Source organism: Berghia stephanieae, chromosome 2, assembly GCF_034508935.2.
Source record: "Berghia stephanieae isolate SIO BIC M18660-M18661 chromosome 2, UCSD_Bste_1.3, whole genome shotgun sequence".
Classification (NCBI taxonomy): domain Eukaryota; kingdom Metazoa; phylum Mollusca; class Gastropoda; order Nudibranchia; family Aeolidiidae; genus Berghia; species Berghia stephanieae.
The window spans coordinates 41,497,868-41,520,867 of NC_088361.1; the positions used below are offsets into that span (position 1 = coordinate 41,497,868).

Genomic DNA, 23,000 nt, shown 5'->3' on the forward strand with positions numbered 1-23,000 from the left:
TTTCATTTGTCATCCATTCCTTTTTGGTGTTTATTTGAGCTATTGGTAAATGCTTTTCTGCAGTTGCTTTGACACTTTTGGAATATATCAAATTGTTTTTCACATTTTTCGTTATCAGGTTCACTTTGGCTTTGTATCATGAGTGCATTTTCAAATTCTTCTCTCATTTTTGTTTGTATGCCATTGTCTTTGCATAACCTGTAATCCCTCTTTATTCTACCAGCTGTTCTCTGAATAGCTTTAAACTTTATCCTTACTGTACAAACAACTGGGACATGGTCACTGTCTACATCGGCGCCTGGGTAGGTACTCATTGCAACATCAGAAATCCAACTTCAAAAGATTGTTGACAAAGTGGTAGTAGATAGTGAAGCCAAGGGAATGGAAGTGAATATCACCAAAACGGAATGCATGGTAATACAGAAAAACCCCGAAAACAACAACACCTGCAATATAACGATTCACGACGAGCAACTTACCAACGTAGAAAGTTTTAAATACCTAGGTTCAATAGTGACAACAGATGGAAGATGTAACCGAGACATACGAGCAAGAATAACTCAAGCCAAACAGGCCTTCATGGACCTGGGAAACATTTTGAAAAACAAACAGATGTCGTTCGGGATTAGATTCCGAGTCTTGAAGTGCTACGTGTGGCCAATCTTGTTATACGGATGTGAAAGCTGGACTACAAATGCAGAAACACAAAAGAACATTGAAGCTTTTGAAATGTGGTGCTTGAGAAGGATGCAGAGAATATCGTATACTGCACACAAAACGAACGAAGAAGTGCTAAAACAAACATACCAACAAAGGAAACTAATGCCCTTAATAGTGGATCGACAACTATCCTTTTTCGGACACATAGTAAGGAAAGATAAGAATGAATACCTGGCAAGTTGTGGAAAAATACCTGGTAAACGCGCCCGGGGAGACAAAGAAAAACACTCATAGACCAACTGAAGGGCTTCACCAACCTAACAATCCAAGAGCTGTTTGAAAAAGCAAGAGACAGGGAGGAATGGAGAGAGATAATTCATGCAGTATCCGAAGCCTGGACCAGGCATGGAACCTAGAAGAAGAAGAAGAAGAACACAACATAAAGACAGAATCGAGACAAAAGTGGATATTGTCTAAACCCGACGTTATGGTCTCGTTGCTGTAATGGAAATATACTCTCAAACCCAGACAAAAAATTGTCCATTCCAATGTTAAATCAGGCCGACAAATGCGTTCGGTCATCAGCCTGCAAACAAGTGCACCTAGTCTCGTCCGAAACTCTTGTGTCTGCTTCTCCAACATATGTCTTTTCAATACATGTATTTAATCTGTCATGGCAGGTTTTTTTTTTTTTGCATCGCATGCGCCGCAAAAAATGGCAAAAAAAAAATGCTGATTTGCATTGCGGCCGCAAAATTTGAACATTGCAAATTTTTGCAAATTTACGAGATTTTGCAAAAAAAAAAAAATAAATAAATAAAATAAAATTTTTAAAAATTTAGTGGGGACCAGTGACGGTAATCTTCCGCGGAATTCCGGGATTTTATGATTTTTTTCATTATTGTTCCATTGTTTTTGTCATGTCAAACATTTTAAGCTAAGTGGCATTTCAGGAGAAAAATATGCCTTCTATCATTTTTTACACCTCTGCTCAGTTGCATGAATTTTGGTGACACTCCCTTATTTACGACGTTAGTCTAGACACACTGGCGCCAAATGTCAAAAGTAGCACAAGACACATGGTGGCCATGGGTGAGAAGATGATCGAAAGGGAAGGGGATGGAGCAAATGGGTGTAAATATTTGTGTACTTTTTAGCTGTAGCATGATACATAGTACATTTGACAATTTTATAAGTTTTATAAGCTGTCTTTTTTTTCTCTTCCTTTTTGATTAATTTTGTTTGTTTGATTGTTCTGAATTTATTAATGAATTCATTACAACTTGTGTCTAATTATAAACCATTTTTTTTTAAACAATTAAAAATCAATTCATAAAGTATTCTCTCTCTCTCTCTCTCTCTCTCTCTCTCTCTCTCTCTCTCTCTCTCTCTCTCTCTCTCTCTCTAATATCCATATTTCTCTCTCAGCCACCCTTCTATCTTCATATTATGTTTATATATATATATATATATATATATATATATATATATATATATATAATATATATATATATATATATATATATATATATATATATATATATATATATATAATTTGGTAATAGAGAGATAATATGTAACAGTAGGTTAGGCTGATCGATTTAAGAAATGATTGTTTAAAGGCTAGATTAAATTTGCTTTGTAGATCAGGGATGCCACCAGGCAAATTAAAAAAAGCCTGAAAACTTGCGCGGACGATATACAAATCAACGTCAAGGGCTTTGTAGGGATTTGAAAAATATCAAATTTGGAATATTGGTTCAGTACTTATTATTGCAATTGAGAGCAAATAACACACAAAAGAAAGGAGAGTTAACAGTTTTCAAATTGATAAAATAAGGTGCTGAAAACAAAATATAGACAAATTAATATCAATGGCTATCAGGGGTGAGAATGACTGGTCACATAAAAGGAGAAAATTTTGCATTGTGAAGATCATGACCCACCCATGCAACCATAACCTATAAATTTAAACTTCACTCAAATTCACTGAGATGCGAGCCAAAATTTGTCTCGCAGCAATTTCTGACACGACTCGGAGCATTTCAAAAGTTGAAAGTGTAATTGCATTTGGTGGTTGTAGTAGGGATGATGATGTGTTGATGGTTGTAGTAGTAGTGGTGGTGGTAGGAATGATGTGGTAGTGATTATAGTAGTAGTACTGGTCGTACGGATGATTGTATGGTGGTGGTTGTAGTAGCTGTGGTAGGAATGATGATGTAGTGGTAGTTGTAGTAGTAGTGGTGGTAGGGATGATGTGGTGTTATTTGTAGTAGTAGTGGTGGTAGGGATGATGGTGTGGTGGTGGTTGTAGTACTGGTAGTAGGGTTGATGATGTGGTTGTAGTTGTAGTGTGATGGTAGGGATGATGGTGTGGTGGTGGTTGTAGTAGGAGTGGTGGTAGGGATGATGTGGTAGTGGTGGTAGGGATGATAATGTGGTGGTGATTGTAGTAGTAGTAGTAGTAGTAGTAGTAGTAGTAGTAGTAGTAGTAGTAGTAGTAGTAGTAGTAGTAGTAGTCTTAGAGATGATGATGTGATGGTGGTTGTAGTTGTAGTGGTGGTAGGGATGATGATGTGGTGGTGGTTGTAATAGTAGTGGTGGTAGAGATGATGTAGTGGTTTTGGTGAGTGTTTTTTTTTTCAGTGATAATAATAGCAATTTGTCAAAAAGGAGGAAAAATGTCTCCGTCTATCGGTCAAACGCAAGCAAAGTGTAAAAATAACAGGAACATAGTTTTGAATTGGTATTATGTAATATAATACTATGACTAGTAGAAATCCATTCTTATCATTAAACATAAATTTAGTTTTTGTAAAGATTTAATGGATGGTTGCGAGAGAGAGAGAGAGAGAGAGAGAGAGAGAGAGAGAGAGAGAGAGAGAGAGAGAGAGAGAGAGAGAGAGAGAGAGAGAGAGAGAGAGAGAGAGAGAGAGAGAGAGGAGAGACTTCTCTACCAAAATAATTTATGAACTGATGTTAGGAATTCTATATCCAAAAAAAAAAAGAAAAGAGAAATGGGAAGAAAGTCAAAGGGAAAGAGGAAAAGAGAGAGAGAGAGAGAGAGAGAGAGAGAGAGAGAGAGAGAGAGAGAGAGAGAGAGAGAGAGAGAGAGAGAGAGAGAGAGAGAGAGAGAGAGAGATTTGTCCCTCCTCTTCCCCTTTAACCATCAACCAGCTAATAAAAGTACACCACTGGTCGTCTGTGTCAATTGTGACATCTGGTGCCATTCAGTCTGGCCCGACGTCATAAAAACGGGACCGTCACTAAATTTCACGAGACTATTGCACAGGTGTCAAAATATGACATAAGACATAATGGTGATTTTGTGGTTTTGAGGGAAATGTTTGACACGGCAAATTCAGCGGAAAATTTCTGAGAAATCCTCAAAATCACTATTTATTTATCAAAAAATCAAAAAAAAATTTTAAAAAGGAGGAATTGTGATGGCGTTGATAAACTATCATTTGGGTGCCCAAATATTCGACCGGCGGTGACAGCCCAAATTATTCACCCGGCGAAAAAGTTCCGGCTCAAATCTCGATCGCGATTTTTTTCTTCTTCTTTAAAAAAAAAAAATTTTTTTTTAATAGTGACGACGGACAAAAACCGGAGGTTCCGGATTAAAACCGGCTGGTGGTAAAAAAAAAACGGATTTCCGGCTAAAACCGGAAAAGTGGCATCCCTGGTAGATGGAATATGTTTTGCAATTGATTAAATATTCTTATTTATATTTATAAGCTGCATCATAAAAGGTTGCAATAATACAGACACTAGCCGGGTTTGTTATGTAAAAACAAATACCTCCTGGTCCTTTGGCCAAAAGTTTATCATATCTTGATATAGTAGGGAGCATTATAAATAGTTATAGGCCTCTAAAATGTATAATTGGAAATGACAATTCATTAAATTATATTTGCAAAAGGTCAGGATGTGTCTAATGATCAGAAGTGCTTTAGGACTAATAATATATTAAATAACTATGAATAGCTATGTTATATTTGCATTAGATTTGGGCTTGACTGACGGGAGGTAGATTTTCCTCCCTTTTGGCAAATTGTCATTATCACACTCGGGGACTTGTGCTTTTGTCAGGATGAAAGATTCAGATTATCTCAAAATAAGTACACTGATAGCGTGTTCTTCCTTTTTCTTGGGTACTGTAATTGTAATTCTACAACTTTTTACTAGATCCCATTTCCTTCCTTTTTACTGGCGGTGAAATGACCTTACTTACATTTGTTGCAAGCACCATGAAACCCTTAAAAACAAATACCTTTCTCTTTCATGAACTAATTATCTATGGGTTTTTAGGAAAATTAACCGCAAATTTTAGCACTTTTTTGTGCAAATTTTGCTGTTTTTAGCTTGCAAAATTCAGGATTTGTTTTTTTTTTTCAAAAAAACCCGCCATGTCAGATTAATCTTTGGTGTGCAGTAAATGTTATGTGGGTTTAAATTTTAATCGACAACAAAGCGGAGAAAACAATTGTTTTCGTGCATCGGTCGATTTCTGCTAATGTTGATGTTTTACTCTTAGATAAGGTGACAAGGTTCATCCTAAAAAAAAAATTTGAGAGCAAATGTATTCACCAGACTCTGGTGTAAAACGAGTACCTGGTCGTTAACATCGTCGGATAAAAATGTATGTACTATCATCTATTATCACAGGAGTCCCGTCTCGTTCTACAATGTCAAGTTGGCTTGGGATCCTTTGTAAAACGCGTTGAGCACGTTTAGTGAACATTGCACTATTTAAAAAAAGCTCAAGCTAATTGTTGAGTTGTTTTGTTTTAATTTACTGTGCCTCATCTCAGCTTAATTGGTACACTTACTATATTTATATTTTTAAGCAGTATGAAAAAGAAGGCTTAGACTTAGACATGATGAAATTTCCAATGCAGAAAACTACAATGGATTATATGTGGAAATGAATACTGTTTCTGGTCTATTCATCTCATTACATTTGGTAAAGCAACAAGCGAAAAAGTAAGACAAAAGGGAATGGTTTAAATAGGGATTGGATAACCTAAGTCTCCTCCAGACATAGGCACAAGATCCCACTAAGAGGAATGCACTCACTCATTAATATGTTTACAAACCAAGCAAAACAGTACATAACGGAGAGACGAGTTCCATTCAAGAAAAAACATATCTTGTCTCAAAATAATAATAATAATAACTATACATTCGACTGTTTCCCTCCCAACTCCCATCCAAGGACTCAGGGTAGTACCAATACCAAGTAAAACAGATACACACATAGGGGATATATGAGACAAGCGACCTGCCCATTATGGGAGGATATAAAAAAAAAAAAAAAAAAAAACCCACTGAGAACGACATATTTGCATTCATTTTAAGACACTTGCCTGCCACGCTTTTGGGCGACTTCACCAAAGGGCAAAAAAGAATTGACAAGTAAAATAAATTTTGAGTTGGCTTGTCTTTTGACAAGAAAAAAAATGCCAAGAAAAAGTGAGACAGAAAATAGATCACAAAATCTTTCCAGTGTCATCTGAAAGCGTCAAGAGTCCCAGATACAACGGTAAAGGATTCCTTCTAATAAAGATGTAGCAAAGGGGGAGGGAGGAGGTACAATTTGACAAGCAAATTTGACCGTTTCCCTGAATCCCAGCTTGGACAGGGTCAGATGCAATGTGGAAAAGTAGAGTTGTTTTGTCCTGTCCGATTTTTAGGGTTTTACTTTTACGGCACTTGTGACGGGACGCATTTTAAGGTCATATCAGCGCCAGTAAAAAGGCAGAAAATTGGATAAACAAAAAAAAAATATAGAATTACAAAGCACCCAATGGGGATTGGTTCAAACAGGGATAAGATGTAGATTCAAAGGGAATATCATCAATGTACTTGATTGAGATCACCTAAGTCTCATCCAGACATCAATACAGGATCCTACTAAGAGGAATACACTCAAAATGTTTATAAGATACGATCAAAGCAAACGATATAAATATATAATAAATAGCAAGATGACCTTAAAGGGGAAAAAATATCTAACAAAACTAACATCACACATTTGACTGGCAAGGGCCAGGACAAAACCTAGTGCTCCCATTCCAAGACAAAGACAGAGAGCAGCCAAGAAAATAGATGTAGGGGGATATAATACAGCAAGTCACCTCTTGTCCACTCAGGAGGTCAGAAAACCCCACCCAGATAGAGGCCAAGGAAAGTTCAGCAAGACTAACACCTGACCCACCACAGAAGGTCAAGAGCACCTTTTCCAATATGCAGAATGACAGAGGGAGATCACAGAGGTGTCACTGGTTCCAACTCGGTAAAAAATGAGTGAAGTCCTTGAAGCAAAGTTAAAAATAAATCGAACAATTCAAGGGTTCCAACACACCCAAACAAAACTGATTTGTTCACGTGACACATAAATTATCATTTTTGAGCTTTATTCATAATTGTTTTAAAATAATCCAATCCAACATAAAATGATGAAAACAGACTATACACGAACAAGATAAAAGTGACCAATGAGTGATGAAGTACATGAACATATGATCATTTATTAAAAGTGAGATTTCAGCAAATCTGGATGAGAGCAGCTGTAAGTAATTTATTCCGCAGGAGAGTCTTCCCTGTCATCATGATGATCATGATGATTATCCTTATCAGACTTTGCTGGACTCCTGGATTTGGATCTGCTTCTTGATCTGGAACAAATAAATATAAAGATAGCAAGATGATATACCATTGTTAACAATATTTTGATAGGACAGATTGTATTTACAAGAAAGATCTTGATTAATGATCATTGTTGATTTGTTTCTGTTTACAGGGGTTTTTAGCGCTTGCGACACTATTAGGTTATGTGTTTTGTTTATTAGGGTTTTACGGTATTTCCAACACATTTAGTCATTTCAGCGCCAGCAAAAAAGGAAAAAAATGGGATAGTAAAAGATTTGAGAGTTACAATTAAAACCATCCCAAAAATGATAGCAAAACAAACAAATGATGTAGATTCCAAGAGCTCACTTTCGGTGCACTAAATTTACATCATTAAAAGTCTCATCCAGACACAAGCAAAGGTCCCCACTTTGAGGAAGACACTCAAATGCTTACAAATCATGATTTTCTAAAGAAAGTAATAAGATAGTAGATAACAGAGATGATTTACAAGGAAAACTACGTCATCTCCCAAAAGTATAACTTTGACTTTTCCCTCCCAGCTATTGATTCTGGCCAAAACCAGCATAAAAAAGTAATCTCATTACAAGACAAAGAGAGTTGGAAAACAGACATAGGGGGAAAGAAGAGGGTAAGTACCCTCACATGAACCTCACTATAGGAGGACAAAAAACTCCACCTAGAATTAGGTCACTTCAGCACCAGTTAAAAGGAAGAGAAAAGAGAAAAAGATGTAGATCTGAATTTAAAAGAACCAAAGAAAAAAATTTACTTTAAAAAATAATCGTTGATCAAATTTTATCTAAAACTAATTCATTAGCCACTACTTAACAAACCATTCCAGATCCTTATGTATTTATATACCCAAAACCAAAAGCTCCATCAACAACATATAAAAACAAGGTTGCCAATTCAGGAGGCAAAAATTTACTGAACTTTTACGCAAACACAATGACCAACCCCTTTCTGAGAGTAGAACTCCAGTAAAAAGACATGATGTACTTACTTTTGCCGTTTAGCGGGTGATTGGTAAATATACTGAGGGTTTATAACAAAGTAAATTCCATAAATATATGTAAAATTGGCAACGTTGAAAAAAAGCTAGCATCAATTGTTACCACTAAGCTTATTTTAAATACTAGTGGCAAACCGGGAATTATTTCAAAGAAATAAAGGCTATTAGGAGCAGGCGGTCATCTATTATATTATATATACTTCTTCCACTACTGTATTGTACTTTTAGATTTTCCAGTAATTCTGTTTTGTTCTTAAGGGTTTTACAGTGCTTGCAATACACTTAGGTCATATCAGCGCCAGTCAAGAGGGGGAAAATGGGATGGTAAAAAGTTATAGAAATACGATGAAGGTACCCAAGAAAAAGTAAGACAAAGGGGAATTAGCTCAAATTGGGAACAGATGTAGATTCCAAGAGCACACTATCAGTGGACTTGAGATCACCTATAATGTCTCATCCTGACACATGCTCATGTCGCCACTAAAGGAACACACTCAAATGTTTACAAATCACATACATGTAAAACAAAAATAATACAATACATGAGAGAGATGATTTACATGGAAAAAAAAAAAATAGCTTCTCCCAAAACTCTAACTATACATTTGACGGGGCCAGGACAAAACCAAGTTATCTCATTCCAAACAAAGACAGAATGCATGTTGGAAAACAGACATAGGGGATAAAAGACAGTAAGTGCTTCCCTGCTCATTATGGAAGGTTAGGAACTGCAAAAGATATGAAGTTGTGAAATAAAAGGGAACAAGACTCACTGCTCATCTCGTTTTCTGTCATAAGAATTGGATCGGCTCCTTGATCGACTGTATGACCTCCTGCTGTAAGAGAAAGAAAATGATAAATGATTCCAATTGGAGTAACAAACAAAAAATCTATAGCAACATGGTTTGCACCAATTCTACCCCTATTTCTGTTTCTGTGATTTGTCAAATTCAAAATGCATCAAATTTGACAAACGATATGCAGTATGATCCTCTAAAAAGATTTTTTTAAATCCATATCAGGCTTTAAAAAAAAAATTAAATTAAATATTCATTAAATAAGTACAAGTGATGTAAGGGGCTGCCAACCCAAAATGCCATTGAGATAGCAAATTTAACAATTTTCTCTTTTCATTGAATTTTTCTTTCTTTAATCTGTTTTTGAAGATCAGACTTCATTCCATTTTTAAAAATCAGATAAACCCCTTCACACTGATAAAAATAGAAAGATTTGTGCGGACAGATAATTCTGAATAAAATTAGACACAGTGAATTGAAAGTCTTTGTAAATGAAATAAAACATATCATGAATACTAAATCTATCTCACAGTTTACGTCCCAACAAAAGACTGTAGATTGGGCCCAGGGCACAATAATAGTCTTACCACAGAGCAAAGCTGCAAGGAAAGGGCAAATAAAATAGGGGGACAGAAGAGATTGCAAGGCTATGGTCTGACTCAGAGAGGACCAACATTCCCCCACTCTAAAGAGAATTCCCAAAAAAAAAGCCTGTATATCTCTACCCAGATCAGCCAACCCTTCACAATCCATAAGCGGAATCAGAAAGTCAGAAAATGGGAATTTGAAACAAAAAATAGGAATATTTTAACAATGGACAATTCCGCATCAAAATGACCACCAACCACATAAAGACAGTATTCAGACAGCTGGCAAAACTACATGTCAGATGTATAAGGTAATGGAATGGGGAAGGGGGAAAGGAGTGCAATTAATTTCTCTATATGACAATCATTAAAAAAAAAATTTCACCTTTTTACAACAACCACCCCCCCCCCCCCCCCCCCCCCGCTTTCTTTTTACCATTATCATTTTTTTTTAGATTGAGACTTTAGGGACAATGGCATCATTAAACCAAGAAAGTTGACATAGAAAGCTAGTCATAGAAAAAATAAGAAATATAAGAAACTCATATAGCCAATGGCACAACTGGACCTATAAAGTAAAATCTATCCCTACAAACAATGTGCATAATTTTTTAAAAATTAAATAAAATTATTTACCTCTCTCTCCTTGGTGAACGACTTCTTGATCGAGAGCGCCTGTAAAAAAAAAAGATATATTAAGAGCATTTCTATAGCACTTTTTGCCAAGGCCTTGAAGCGATTTACATAGATCAATTGCAAAAAGCTAGGTAAATTTCCGAACTCACACATACCTGTGATGTTATGACTGGGATGTACAATACTGGTGACAAATAAATTATACCTAACAGCAACCCCATGAACCTGGACTCAATGTACAGGCAGGCCATTTAGAAGCGAACTAACTCTTTGCACATCAAGAGATGGTGACACACAAACACAAAGGCAGTGTTTATTATTTTTGACTTTATCAGCTTTTAAAATTGATATCACAAGATTCATGTGCACCTTGTATTGGTGACTCCCATAAAACATGGCATACATCACAGAGATGAATACTATTGCTTTTTAGCCCATTAGCCTAGGTGCATGGGAAAAGATCCCACAGGATACAGTTCAAATAGTTTTCACACGAGAGAGAGAGAGATGATTTTACAAGAATCAAAAGACATCTTTCTAATAAGACCCAAAGACCTATGTATGAAGATTTTCAACAAGGTTTTTTGTAATCAAATTATCATAAATCGACCAGGTGTTGATAAAATTAAAGTTCTTACAATTCACACATCAAAAAAAAAAGTAAAAAATATCATCCATGTTGAAAAGCAAGGAGGCTACCCCCCCCCCCCCCCCCTTATTTTTTTTTTTCGGTCTCATCTCCATGCCATGGGAAGAAGGGAGAGACAGCAACAGTGGATTGTCTTTTACTTACAAGTCCTAACCCTATTCCCCTCCCTCTCAACTGTAATTCTTAGCTGATAGGAAAGCAGATTAAAGGTTAATAAAAATTTTAAATACCTGCTGCTTCTGTATGGACTTCTTGAATATGACCTTTCATATCTGTGAAACAAAGAATGAAAAAAAAATGTTTTTGTTAGTATCAATCCATAGAGGAAACCACCAGCAGCCGAAACAATGCAATGCACCTCTGAACTTCTTGTTTGAACATCAGTCTTTAAAAAAATACTCCGATTAAAAAATATAATACGAAGTTTTAAAAACTTGAATCAAGTGTCGCAAGAAGAAATTCAAAATAGCAATTTACAATGTCAGCTGGATTGTTACATGAACATACCTGCTACTATGGTTAGGACTCCTGGAATGTGATCTGTACCTATTGAAAAAAGAAATGGAAAACATTTGCAGAATCACTGCAAGACAAGAGGCAAACCAAACTTTCAGTGACCACAAGAAAACTTAAAAGATGGAGATTTTTTTTTGTTGTTAATGTAAGAAAACCAATTTCTTTAAAATGGCATATGGTCACCTTAACCTAAAAAAAAAGAAGAAAAAAAGAAGAAGAATTCCCGACTTTTCCTCCCAGGAATTATAGAACAAGAACATTAAGTAGCAATGACTATCCCGCACAAATCTTTGGGCCTCTTTTTCGCTCACGAAGTGCCCAAATTCGCGACAAAATATGGGACGAAGTCGTTTGGTATATGCTATTTTAAAAAATTAATTACGACGCTGTTTATCGATGAATATGACTGAAAGTTGGCACACAGTTAGAAAAAAAGGTCATTTTAGATTATGTCAAGCGACAAAACTCATACGATTACCAGAAGACCGTTAAAAATAGATCTTTACTATTTGGAGTAAAATATTTCTAAAACTACCGGGCGTGTAGGTTTTGTCGCTGACAAGGTAATACATGAACATTTTTGTAAAATGGTTGTAAAATTTCATATGAATATGACGAGTACTTTTCCCGTATTTTTCAAAACACCATCCTAATCTGTTCTTCATTTGTAAAAGACAAAGCCATTTTGCCCCCCTACAGCCCGAATCACAAGTTCAAAACGATTTGGCACCAAACAGCGGCTGAGCGAGTCGTGGCAAAGCGCTTTCTGATTGGTTGACCTCGTTTTAAAGTTCATGACTAGTCAAAATGTCTTCAATAAACAGCTGATAATTTGACTGTTTAATTTACAAGAATTTAAGAAATTATAATGTTAAAAGTTTTCGATTGCAATATGATCTACAATCTCAGCATGGGTTTAATTATTGTGTTCCAAGTCACGTTCTATCAGTAACCTTTGTCCCCTTGTCCAATTTCTCTTTTCCTTCTTTATTTCTTTTGTTTACGTACGCAATCTCTCTCTCTCTCTCTCTCTCTGTGTGTGTGTTTATATACAAGTTAGAACTCTTCTAATGTTTTCATCATATTCTCTATCAAATTTGCCATAAAATTGCCAAATTTCAATCTTTTAATCCACTTATTACGCAAGATACAACCAAAGGTCGAAAAAAAATGCCGAAAAAGCGTCCCATATTTTCGCGTTTTTTTCCTCTTTGCGGGTCATCCAAATAAATGACACCTTTGAAACTGCATAGCTTGTTTATTTATGAATGGATTTTCAAAATTCAAAAACATTTTTACCCAGTGGAGATAGGGCTTTGATTTCAGACAAAAATGTTCCTCAAAAAGAGAAAAAAACATTTTTCATAGTCATTGCTACATTAAGTGGCACAGCATAATAATACAGCCATGTATGATTTTTATGAATTATATAGGCCATAGAACAGGGATTCCTGTGGTAACCGAGCTACCCCTCCCCAATTAACTCCCAGGTCATATAAGAAAGTGTAGGACTTAAAACAGCTGTTTAAACTATAGCAATTGAACAATGTGTAAAATCTTCAGCAGAAAGTGTACAATGAATGAAAATACTTAAGAATATGTATATTTGACGCAAGGTTGGCAGCACTGGTTTACGTACAATGTCCTTTACAAGAAAAAATATTGAATTTTCTTTTTAATTTGGATCAAGTGAAAGGATATAACCGTTATATATTAAAGCAATCTGTAAAACAAACCTTGGACTGCGACTTCTTGACCTGTATCTTTTTCTGTCATAATCATCATATCTGGAATAGGGTGAGCCACGCCTGCCTCCTCCTCTTTCTTTGCCTCTCATCTGATGAGGAGCTGGGGAAAAAAAACAAAATCAAAAATAACATTCAGCCAAAATCCACATACTTACACAGCAACAAAAATAATGTGTATTAAGTGAAAAAAAAAATCTGCACCCAACCACAATTCACAAATTTCAGTTTCTACGATTTTATGGCATTTACGACACATTGAGGTCCTTTCAACACCAGTAAAAAGGAAAAAATTCAAGTTTTAAAATTAAAACCACACAAGAAAAGTAAGATAAAAGAAAATGGTTCAAACAGGTAAAAATGTGGATTCCAAGATCACACTATCAGTGTACTTGATTTGAGGCCACCTAAAAGTCTCATCCAGACATAAGCACACAGGGTCCCACGGAGAGGAATACACTAGAATGCTTATAAACCATTGGATATTCATAACAAAAAAAAAAACAGTGCATAACATAGAGGTGATAGACAAAGAAAAAAAATCTACCAAAATTAAAATTATACATTTGACAGTTTCTCCCCTCAGCGAAGGACTCCCGCCAGAGTCAGGACAAAAACAAGTCTCATTCCAAGACATGTTTTTGTTTGTTTTTAAGGGTTTTACGGCGATTGCAACACATTTAGCTTATATCAGCGCCAGTAAAAAGGAAAAAATGGGATAGTAAAAAGTTCTGGAATTACAATTAAAGCACCCAAGAAAAAGTAAGACAAAAGGGGAACTAGGAACAAATAGGGATCAGATGTAGAATCCAAGAGCATACCACCAATGTACTTAGTTTGAGATCACCTTAAGTCTCATCCGGACACAAGCACAAAATCCAACAAAGAGAAAAACACTCAAATGCTTACATTATACATTAAAAATAAATATAATGATACATAACAGAGAGATGATTTACAAGGAAAAAAATATCATCTCCCAAAACAATAACTATGCATTCGACTGTTTCCCTCCCAGCCCGGACTCCAACCAGGGCCAGGACAAAACCAAGTGACCTCATTCCAAGACAAAGACAGAAAGCATGTTGGAAAACAGATATAAGGGGAAAGAAGACACAGTATGTACCCCCCTGCCCGCTATGGAGGTCAGGATCCCCACCCAGTCAAAAAATTTAATTAGCAGGTCAAATAGTAACAGTTACAATTTTATTATGGCAGTTGGCCATGATGTATCTAAATCTGTATATATTTCTCAAAATCCACATTTCAAGAGAGAAAAAAAATCATTGAGATGCATGACTCAAATCCTTCTTTCTATAAAATATATTGCTTTTAAAAAGACTTACTTTTTCGATCTCCTCTGGCAAATTCAATTTCAAGTTCACGGCCCATGAATCTCGATCTATCCAAGTGATACAAAGCATCATCAGCATCACGTGGGTGCTCAAACGTATAAATGGTTAAGGCATTGAATGACTTGGGGGTGGGGAAAAGGAGATTTTGCATTTAAAAGAAGAACAATCAAATGAAAGGTAAAAATTGAGAAACCGAACGAAACTCAACCGAAAGCCGAACAATTTTTTAAAAATGGACTACCATTTTTCTCTACAAAATGAATACAGGAACCTATTTGAAATGTGGCGGTAAATTGGAAAATTATCTTGAGAAAACTTTTTTTTTAAAGATTAACTTGGGAGTAGGGATAGCTTTTAAAATAGGCATTTGTTATTCATAAAAGTTGCATGGTTATGACAAGAAAAATTGGTTCCAGTACACCACTATTTTCTTTTGATTGATTAAAAAATCACTGGAGAATAGTTGTAAAAATAGAAAAACGTTCTTAACCAGCTACCCACTTCATTAGATTAGCTTCTTTCTTTTGTTTTAAATTCATCTCCCCTCCAGCCCAATGAGCCCTAATTTATAACCAAAAAATTGCTATAAATTTTGAGCGATGAGCTTGACTATTTTTCTTAATATGCACAAAATCCTGCAACTATAATAGTTCATTACATCTACATATTTAAAGGAAAATCTAGCTCTCGGTTTTTCCTAAGCATTATTTTTTTTTCCACTGGGGAAAATGTAATACAAGACACAAACCCAATCACCAAGCACATGACACTTTTTGAGGATATATGTGTCTTGCTTGACTTGCTTGCTTGCTAACTTGTAAAGAACACTTGAACTTGATCTTTATTTACTTTAACTTGGTTCATATGCTTGATCTTGCTCTTTAAAACTTTATCTTGAGCTTTAAGCGAATATTAACTCCCAACTAGACTTAGGCTGTGTTCTTGTTTTCTATTTCTTTCAACTTGAGGACTTGACAGCATAAAATATAACTTGCACTGGACTTTCTTTGAAGTCACTTGGCATTCTGATAAGAAAAAAAATGCAGAAAGATATTGAACTAATGCGAAGAAAGTCTTGATCTAGACATAGTAAATAACAAACTGGAAAATAAAACTATGATGTTAAAAGCTTCTTGACATAATTAACAGAAGTCAAGAGTTTAAGAAATATCGGATAATGGCTTTACTTGCTGACAATTAAACAGTGAAACTTTACAAAACATCAGTGAGCCTGTACAAGAACCAGCAAAGTCGTCATAGTTATGACGACCAAAACCCCCTGACCCAACATATTTTACTTTTGGGAAATAAAAATTAATATCTGGCCTAAATGATTTAGTGACATACATTTTGACTAGACTAAGATAAATCAATTGCATGCATAATTATGACATGTCACTATAAAATGAACTATGATCAAATCAGAACAGAAGACAAGTATTGTAAACCTGTTAGAATTCGATTTATGTAATGCATTGACCATACTGTCACATCTTGTGAAATTATTGTTAAAAAGCTTAGCCACATATGCCAAATAAGAATTACTTGCCACAGACCCTATAATAATAATAGTGACAGAAGTCTAAGATGACCTATTTGTAAGGCCAGAAAGTTTCTGCAATTTAAACATTTGAAATATTTTCAGGTCCAGCTCAGGAAATCTGTTAGACATTGAACAACCAAGATTATATTTTTCACTTATTTCCAACATTGTATGTGATAGGTAACAAACAAGGATATTGGACATAGGCAAACCCACGTGGGCGTCTTGTGTAGTAATCCAGTGGAAGGTAGACATCAGAAATGGGTCCATATTTCATGAACAAGCTTCGCAATTCATCTGATCTGTAAGCACAAAACAAAGGGTGAGAATTCAGTTGTGGCCAAAAATTTAGGATCAAGCTCTTTAGTATTTTGTTATAACAAATCATCTGAGATGCTGCCAGAACATTGTAAAATAAAATCTACAAGGATAATCTAATCAAATCCTACAGGAAAATATATCGAGTTGGGTTACGAACACGTAGATGCAGAAGTAAATGCTCAAAGCTCGCCGAATCGTCACTAAATGAGATATTGCTGCTTTCATCATTCAAAAGTCCCAAAAATATGGTCACAGTCAATATGCCATAATATCGACTCACCTCTAGAGTGCCAAATGGACGTTTACCAAAGTCAGTACCTACCCGCACTGCATCCCTACCACTGATTTTTCTCTAAGTCTCCAATACACAAAGCAAGTTCTCTGCTCTTTTACCAATGCTGTGAACCAAGACTCAACACCCCCTCACCCATCCCCGATAAGCCTCAGCCACAGTGAGCCTATCGGCAGGGCTGCTAAGAAAGTCAAAATGAGACATTTTGGGACAGAATGGGGGATGGAATGATATTGGTAATTTTGCTATGGTACTGGCACCTCAGATTAAGTACCATAAAGTGAGGTAACGACAGAGTGCTGTCAAACATGCTTCGCAATTCCCCCTCAGTTCCGCATGCATACCACACACACACACACACTACACGTAACAAATTCACTGACACTTAGCACAACGAGGAGAGCAATGTCATCTTTCATTTAACACAAACAGTTCCAAAAAAAAAATTCAACTGACCGCAAGGGAATGTCCAGTTTGTTCGAGAATTCTGTGTTGCCAATACTAACAAAATAGAGGGATTAAAGCGGGGTATTATACAAAGTGAGATTTCCGTGATTTGCATGTTCGAGATTTCCATGCTCGAGTGAAGTATAAAATATTTCAACACTGACCCTAGTATTGGAGGCATCATATAATAATACCTCGGTCATTGATCTCCCTAAAATATAATATCTGACATCAACTACATACACTTTGAAGGGACTATTCAGACACACAAAATGTGTATTGATTGACCTTGTAGGACGATATCAGTCATATTCTCCTCATAGTTATAACTATCATTAACTGGGCTAAAATGCAAGACATTCATGAAGATGTGATGCGGGACAGTCCCGCATGATGCAGGACATTTGGCAGCCCTGTATCGACAGCCACTTCTCATTATCATCAAGTGCCTATTTTACTTTTACTACGGAGCCCTATTTTACAGCCTTTCAATAACTTAACTCAAGTGGTAATAGTACACGTTACACAGGTCCATGAATAGGCATCAGATGAACATAACTGGGTCAGTGGCAGGGCCCGTTCACCAATTAGGATGAGTTGGTCTTGACAATGAGAGCCTCAGTCCAGTATTGAGGACAAGGTCAGCCATGTTTATGAATGGAATTGTTGACCTTTCTAATTTCTATATTTGGAAATTCGATTGATTCTGATTGGTTGATGGTGTCCTTCAACTTCAACTTGCTGAAAGAAAGTTGGTGACTGTTCAAGAAGATATGAAGTGAGTAGAAAAGTGCCAGAAGACAATAGAGAATAAAAATTTTTTTCGCGGCGGCGGTGAGGTTTGAACCTGCGACCTTATTGGTACGACAACTCCGCCTGGCAGGTGAGAGCGTGGCTCTACCGTGTGAGCTATCCACGAACACAAAAATATTCGTTTCAAACCCAAAGTCATTTCTAGATCCCTCTCACCCACTTCTTGAGATCGCCGATTCGTTCGCCACCATCGCGAAGTAATTTTGACCAGCAGTTAAGCTTAATAGCCAATATTCTCATCACAAACATATAACATAGAAACGATTGAGACATTGAGTATGCTCCGGTGTATGGGGTGAATTTTTAATTCAGAAAAGTGAGTGGAGCAGGCACTTATGTTGGTAACAACAAGATATGAAGTGAGTAGAAAAGTGCCAGAAGACAATAGAGAATAAAAAAATTTTTTTCGCGGCGGTGGTGAGGTTTGAACCTGCGACCTTATTGGTACGACAACTCCGCCTGGCAGGTGAGAGCGTGGCTCTACCGTGTGAGCTATCCACGAACACAAAAATATTCGTTTCAAACCCAAAGTCATTTCTAGATCCCTCTCTCACCCACTTCTTGAGATCGCCGATTCGTTCGCCACCATCGCGAAGTAATTTTGACCAGCAGTTAAGCTTAATAGCCAATATTCTCATCACAAACATATAACATAGAAACGATTGAGACATTGAGTATGCTCCGGTGTATGGGGTGAATTTTTAATTCAGAAAAGTGAGTGGAGCAGGCACTTATGTTGGTAACAACAAGATATGAAGTGAGTAGAAAAGTGCCAGAAGACAATAGAGAATAAAAAATTTTTTCGCGGCGGTGGTGAGGTTTGAACCTGCGACCTTATTGGTACGACAACTCCGCCTGGCAGGTGAGAGCGTGGCTCTACCGTGTGAGCTATCCACGAACACAAAAATATTCGTTTCAAACCCAAAGTCATTTCTAGATCCCTCTCTCCCCACTTCTTGAGATCGCCGATTCGTTCGCCACCATCGCGAAGTAATTTTGACCAGCAGTTAAGCTTAATAGCCAATATTCTCATCACAAACATATAACATAGAAACGATTGAGACATTGAGTATGCTCCGGTGTATGGGGTGAATTTTTAATTCAGAAAAGTGAGTGGAGCAGGCACTTATGTTGGTAACAACAAGATATGAAGTGAGTAGAAAAGTGCCAGAAGACAATAGAGAATAAAAAATTTTTTTTGGCGGCGGTGGTGAGGTTTGAACCTGCGACCTTATTGGTACGACAACTCCGCCTGGCAGGTGAGAGCGTGGCTCTACCGTGTGAGCTATCCACGAACACAAAAATATTCGTTTCAAACCCAAAGTCATTTCTAGATCCCTCTCTCACCCACTTCTTGAGATCGCCGATTCGTTCGCCACCATCGCGAAGTAATTTTGACCAGCAGTTAAGCTTAATAGCCAATATTCTCATCACAAACATATAACATAGAAACGATTGAGACATTGAGTATGCTCCGGTGTATGGGGTGAATTTTTAATTCAGAAAAGTGAGTGGAGCAGGCACTTATGTTGGTAACAACAAGATATGAAGTGAGTAGAAAAGTGCCAGAAGACAATAGAGAATAAAAAAAATTTTCGCGGCGGTGGTGAGGTTTGAACCTGCGACCTTATTGGTACGACAACTCCGCCTGGCAGGTGAGAGCGTGGCTCTACCGTGTGAGCTATCCACGAACACAAAAATATTCGTTTCAAACCCAAAGTCATTTCTAGATCCCTCTCTCACCCACTTCTTGAGATCGCCGATTCGTTCGCCACCATCGCGAAGTAATTTTGACCAGCAGTTAAGCTTAATAGCCAATATTCTCATCACAAACATATAACATAGAAACGATTGAGACATTGAGTATGCTCCGGTGTATGGGGTGAATTTTTAATTCAGAAAAGTGAGTGGAGCAGGCACTTATGTTGGTAACAACAAGATATGAAGTGAGTAGAAAAGTGCCAGAAGACAATAGAGAATAAAAATTTTTTTCGCGGCGGTGGTGAGGTTTGAACCTGCGACCTTATTGGTACGACAACTCCGCCTGGCAGGTGAGAGCGTGGCTCTACCGTGTGAGCTATCCACGAACACAAAAATATTCGTTTCAAACCCAAAGTCATTTCTAGATCCCTCTCTCACCCACTTCTTGAGATCGCCGATTCGTTCGCCACCATCGCGAAGTAATTTTGACCAGCAGTTAAGCTTAATAGCCAATATTCTCATCACAAACATATAACATAGAAACGATTGAGACATTGAGTATGCTCCGGTGTATGGGGTGAATTTTTAATTCAGAAAAGTGAGTGGAGCAGGCACTTATGTTGGTAACAACAAGATATGAAGTGAGTAGAAAAGTGCCAGAAGACAATAGAGAATAAAAATTTTTTTTTGGCGGCGGTGGTGAGGTTTGAACCTGCGACCTTATTGGTACGACAACTCCGCCTGGCAGGTGAGAGCGTGGCTCTACCGTGTGAGCTATCCACGAACACAAAAATATTCGTTTCAAACCCAAAGTCATTTCTAGATCCCTCTCTCACCCACTTCTTGAGATCGCCGATTCGTTCGCCACCATCGCGAAGTAATTTTGACCAGCAGTTAAGCTTAATAGCCAATATTCTCATCACAAACATATAACATAGAAACGATTGAGACATTGAGTATGCTCCGGTGTATGGGGTGAATTTTTAATTCAGAAAAGTGAGTGGAGCAGGCACTTATGTTGGTAACAACAAGATATGAAGTGAGTAGAAAAGTGCCAGAAGACAATAGAGAATAAAAATTTTTTTCGCGGCGGTGGTGAGGTTTGAACCTGCGACCTTATTGGTACGACAACTCCGCCTGGCAGGTGAGAGCGTGGCTCTACCGTGTGAGCTATCCACGAACACAAAAATATTCGTTTCAAACCCAAAGTCATTTCTAGATCCCTCTCTCACCCACTTCTTGAGATCGCCGATTCGTTCGCCACCATCGCGAAGTAATTTTGACCAGCAGTTAAGCTTAATAGCCAATATTCTCATCACAAACATATAACATAGAAACGATTGAGACATTGAGTATGCTCCGGTGTATGGGGTGAATTTTTAATTCAGAAAAGTGAGTGGAGCAGGCACTTATGTTGGTAACAACAAGATATGAAGTGAGTAGAAAAGTGCCAGAAGACAATAGAGAATAAAAAATTTTTTCGCGGCGGTGGTGAGGTTTGAACCTGCGACCTTATTGGTACGACAACTCCGCCTGTTTTCTGACTGTTCAAGCAAACACGAAGTCAAATCTAGACTGTAGACTTTCCCAAAAGTAAGGGCAATAAGTTAATAACTTATTGCCCTTACTTTTGGGAATGTCCCTTAGTCTTAGCACAAGGAAGGCCTTCCCTGTGCTAAGACTAAGGGCCAAGGGAAACAACCCTACAAATATTCCATCTCAACCACCCTAAGAATCAAGAAGAAACAGTAACCAGGCACCTCGCCACAGGATCTACGTTCAAGGTAACAACTGGTTTGCCATTGCTATACAAGCAATGGATGGACGTCGCTCTATGTTGTGTGTGTGTTGTTATTTTTAGAAATCAAGTAATCAAGGACAAGCACTGACGGCAATGGCAAGGCAAAGGCAAAGGCAAAGGCAAAAGAAAACCAACACTAACACATTCACATTCTGATTCATCATTCACAGAGTCAGAGTCACTCTCGCAAATAACCAAAAAAAATCTTGAGAACGGAAACCGTTCAGAGAAAAAAAAAATCAAGCTTATTTTCCCGAGCATTCGGAGAAATTTGAGAAATAGTCACTTCGTTTTTTGGGGGTTTTTTTGCACCGCTGACGAGTAACAGATGAGTCACTGTCAGAGTCGCACACAGGACAGAAGGATGTCCATTACGACCTGCAAACAAAAATATAAATAGAGCAAATTGCAAGATTTACCTTGTACCATCAGGAACATTTCTGATGTAAAGTGAAGTATTTGGTGGCCTTGAGTAACGAGACATTTCAAATACTCAGACATACAAAGGATAAAATCAAAATGGCGCTTGTCAAGAAGACAGCGGGGAGAAAGAAAGAGATTGATGATTTAGATGGGCATTGTATCGCAATATCGATATTGAATTATGACATTTCAAAAGGCCATATCGATATCAGTGCATTTTCGCAGATTTACCATGCTCAATGCGCATCACAATGTTTCATTTATTCTCCCAGTATGCCGTATGGAACCATATTTCCATTACATACAGTACTAGTCGCCTAATGTATATAAGAACAAATTCATAAATTCACCATACTTCTCAGTAAAGTTGAAGGGTGTAAAAATAAATATAGTCATTTTAAATGCATTCTGCACTTATCTTCAACTATATCATTTTACACTAACTTACGTGATAAGAATTTATTCAAACTATTGCCCAATCCAATACAAATACTGTACAGTTTTAATTCAACCTAGATACAGCCTATTTGACATTTATCATGAAAACATGTATATAACTTTTGGAACACTCCATTAACAAGAACTTGGCCTCTTCTTCTTCTTCTTCTTCTTCTTCTTCTTCTTCTTCTTCTTCTTCTTCTTCTTCTTCTTCTTCTTCTTCTTCTTCATATTATTATTATTATTATTCTTTTTTTTTTTTAATTATTTTTTTTTTTTTTTAACCTCAGACAGGGGAGACACCCTATGTTTGTGGTTGCTTTGCCAATTTAGATTTATCTCCGTCTTTTAAATACGACAATAAACAGGTATAGGGATATTGACCAAAAAAATTAATTAATTAATTTAAAAAACAATAAATTTAAAAAAAAAACATTAAATGATAACAACAAAATAAGAATTTGAAAAAAAGAAAATAAATAGATATATAAATAAATAAATAAACATATGTTTAAAATGAAACAGAAATGATTGATTTTATATGACTTAATAACCCTGTACACTCTTAGATAGGGGAATATAGATAGTAATCATGACTATCTAC

At 36.8% G+C, this 23,000-nt stretch overlaps 1 protein-coding gene across 1 annotated transcript; it reads right to left on the reverse strand.

Annotated features, from left to right (window-relative positions):
- Nucleotides 1–7,065: 7,065 nt before the first annotated feature.
- On the reverse strand, nt 7,066–22,112 carry LOC144964889 (serine/arginine-rich splicing factor 10-like). The gene is made up of 9 exons (XM_078899621.1): nt 21,955–22,112; nt 16,358–16,462; nt 14,609–14,712; nt 13,254–13,365; nt 11,509–11,547; nt 11,232–11,273; nt 10,353–10,391; nt 9,106–9,168; nt 7,066–7,343 (listed from the first exon to the last, which is right to left on the reverse strand). The coding sequence occupies exons 1-9, from the start codon at nt 22,017–22,019 to the stop codon at nt 7,247–7,249; spliced, it is 666 nt and encodes a 221-aa protein (XP_078755747.1). The 5' UTR covers nt 22,020–22,112; the 3' UTR covers nt 7,066–7,246.
- Between the last annotated feature and the right edge of the window lie 888 nt (nt 22,113–23,000).

Coding starts and splice junctions, on each gene's coding strand:
- LOC144964889 (XM_078899621.1), bottom strand. CDS start 22,019: ATGTCTCGTTACTCAAGGCCACCAAATACTTCACTTTACATCAGAAAT. Junction 16,463..21,954: donor AATGTTCCTGATGGTACAAG/GTAAATCTTGCA, acceptor TTGTGCTTACAG/ATCAGATGAATTGCGAAGCT. Junction 10,392..11,231: donor AGTCCATACAGAAGCAGCAG/GTATTTAAAATT, acceptor TTTTTTTTACAG/GCGCTCTCGATCAAGAAGTC.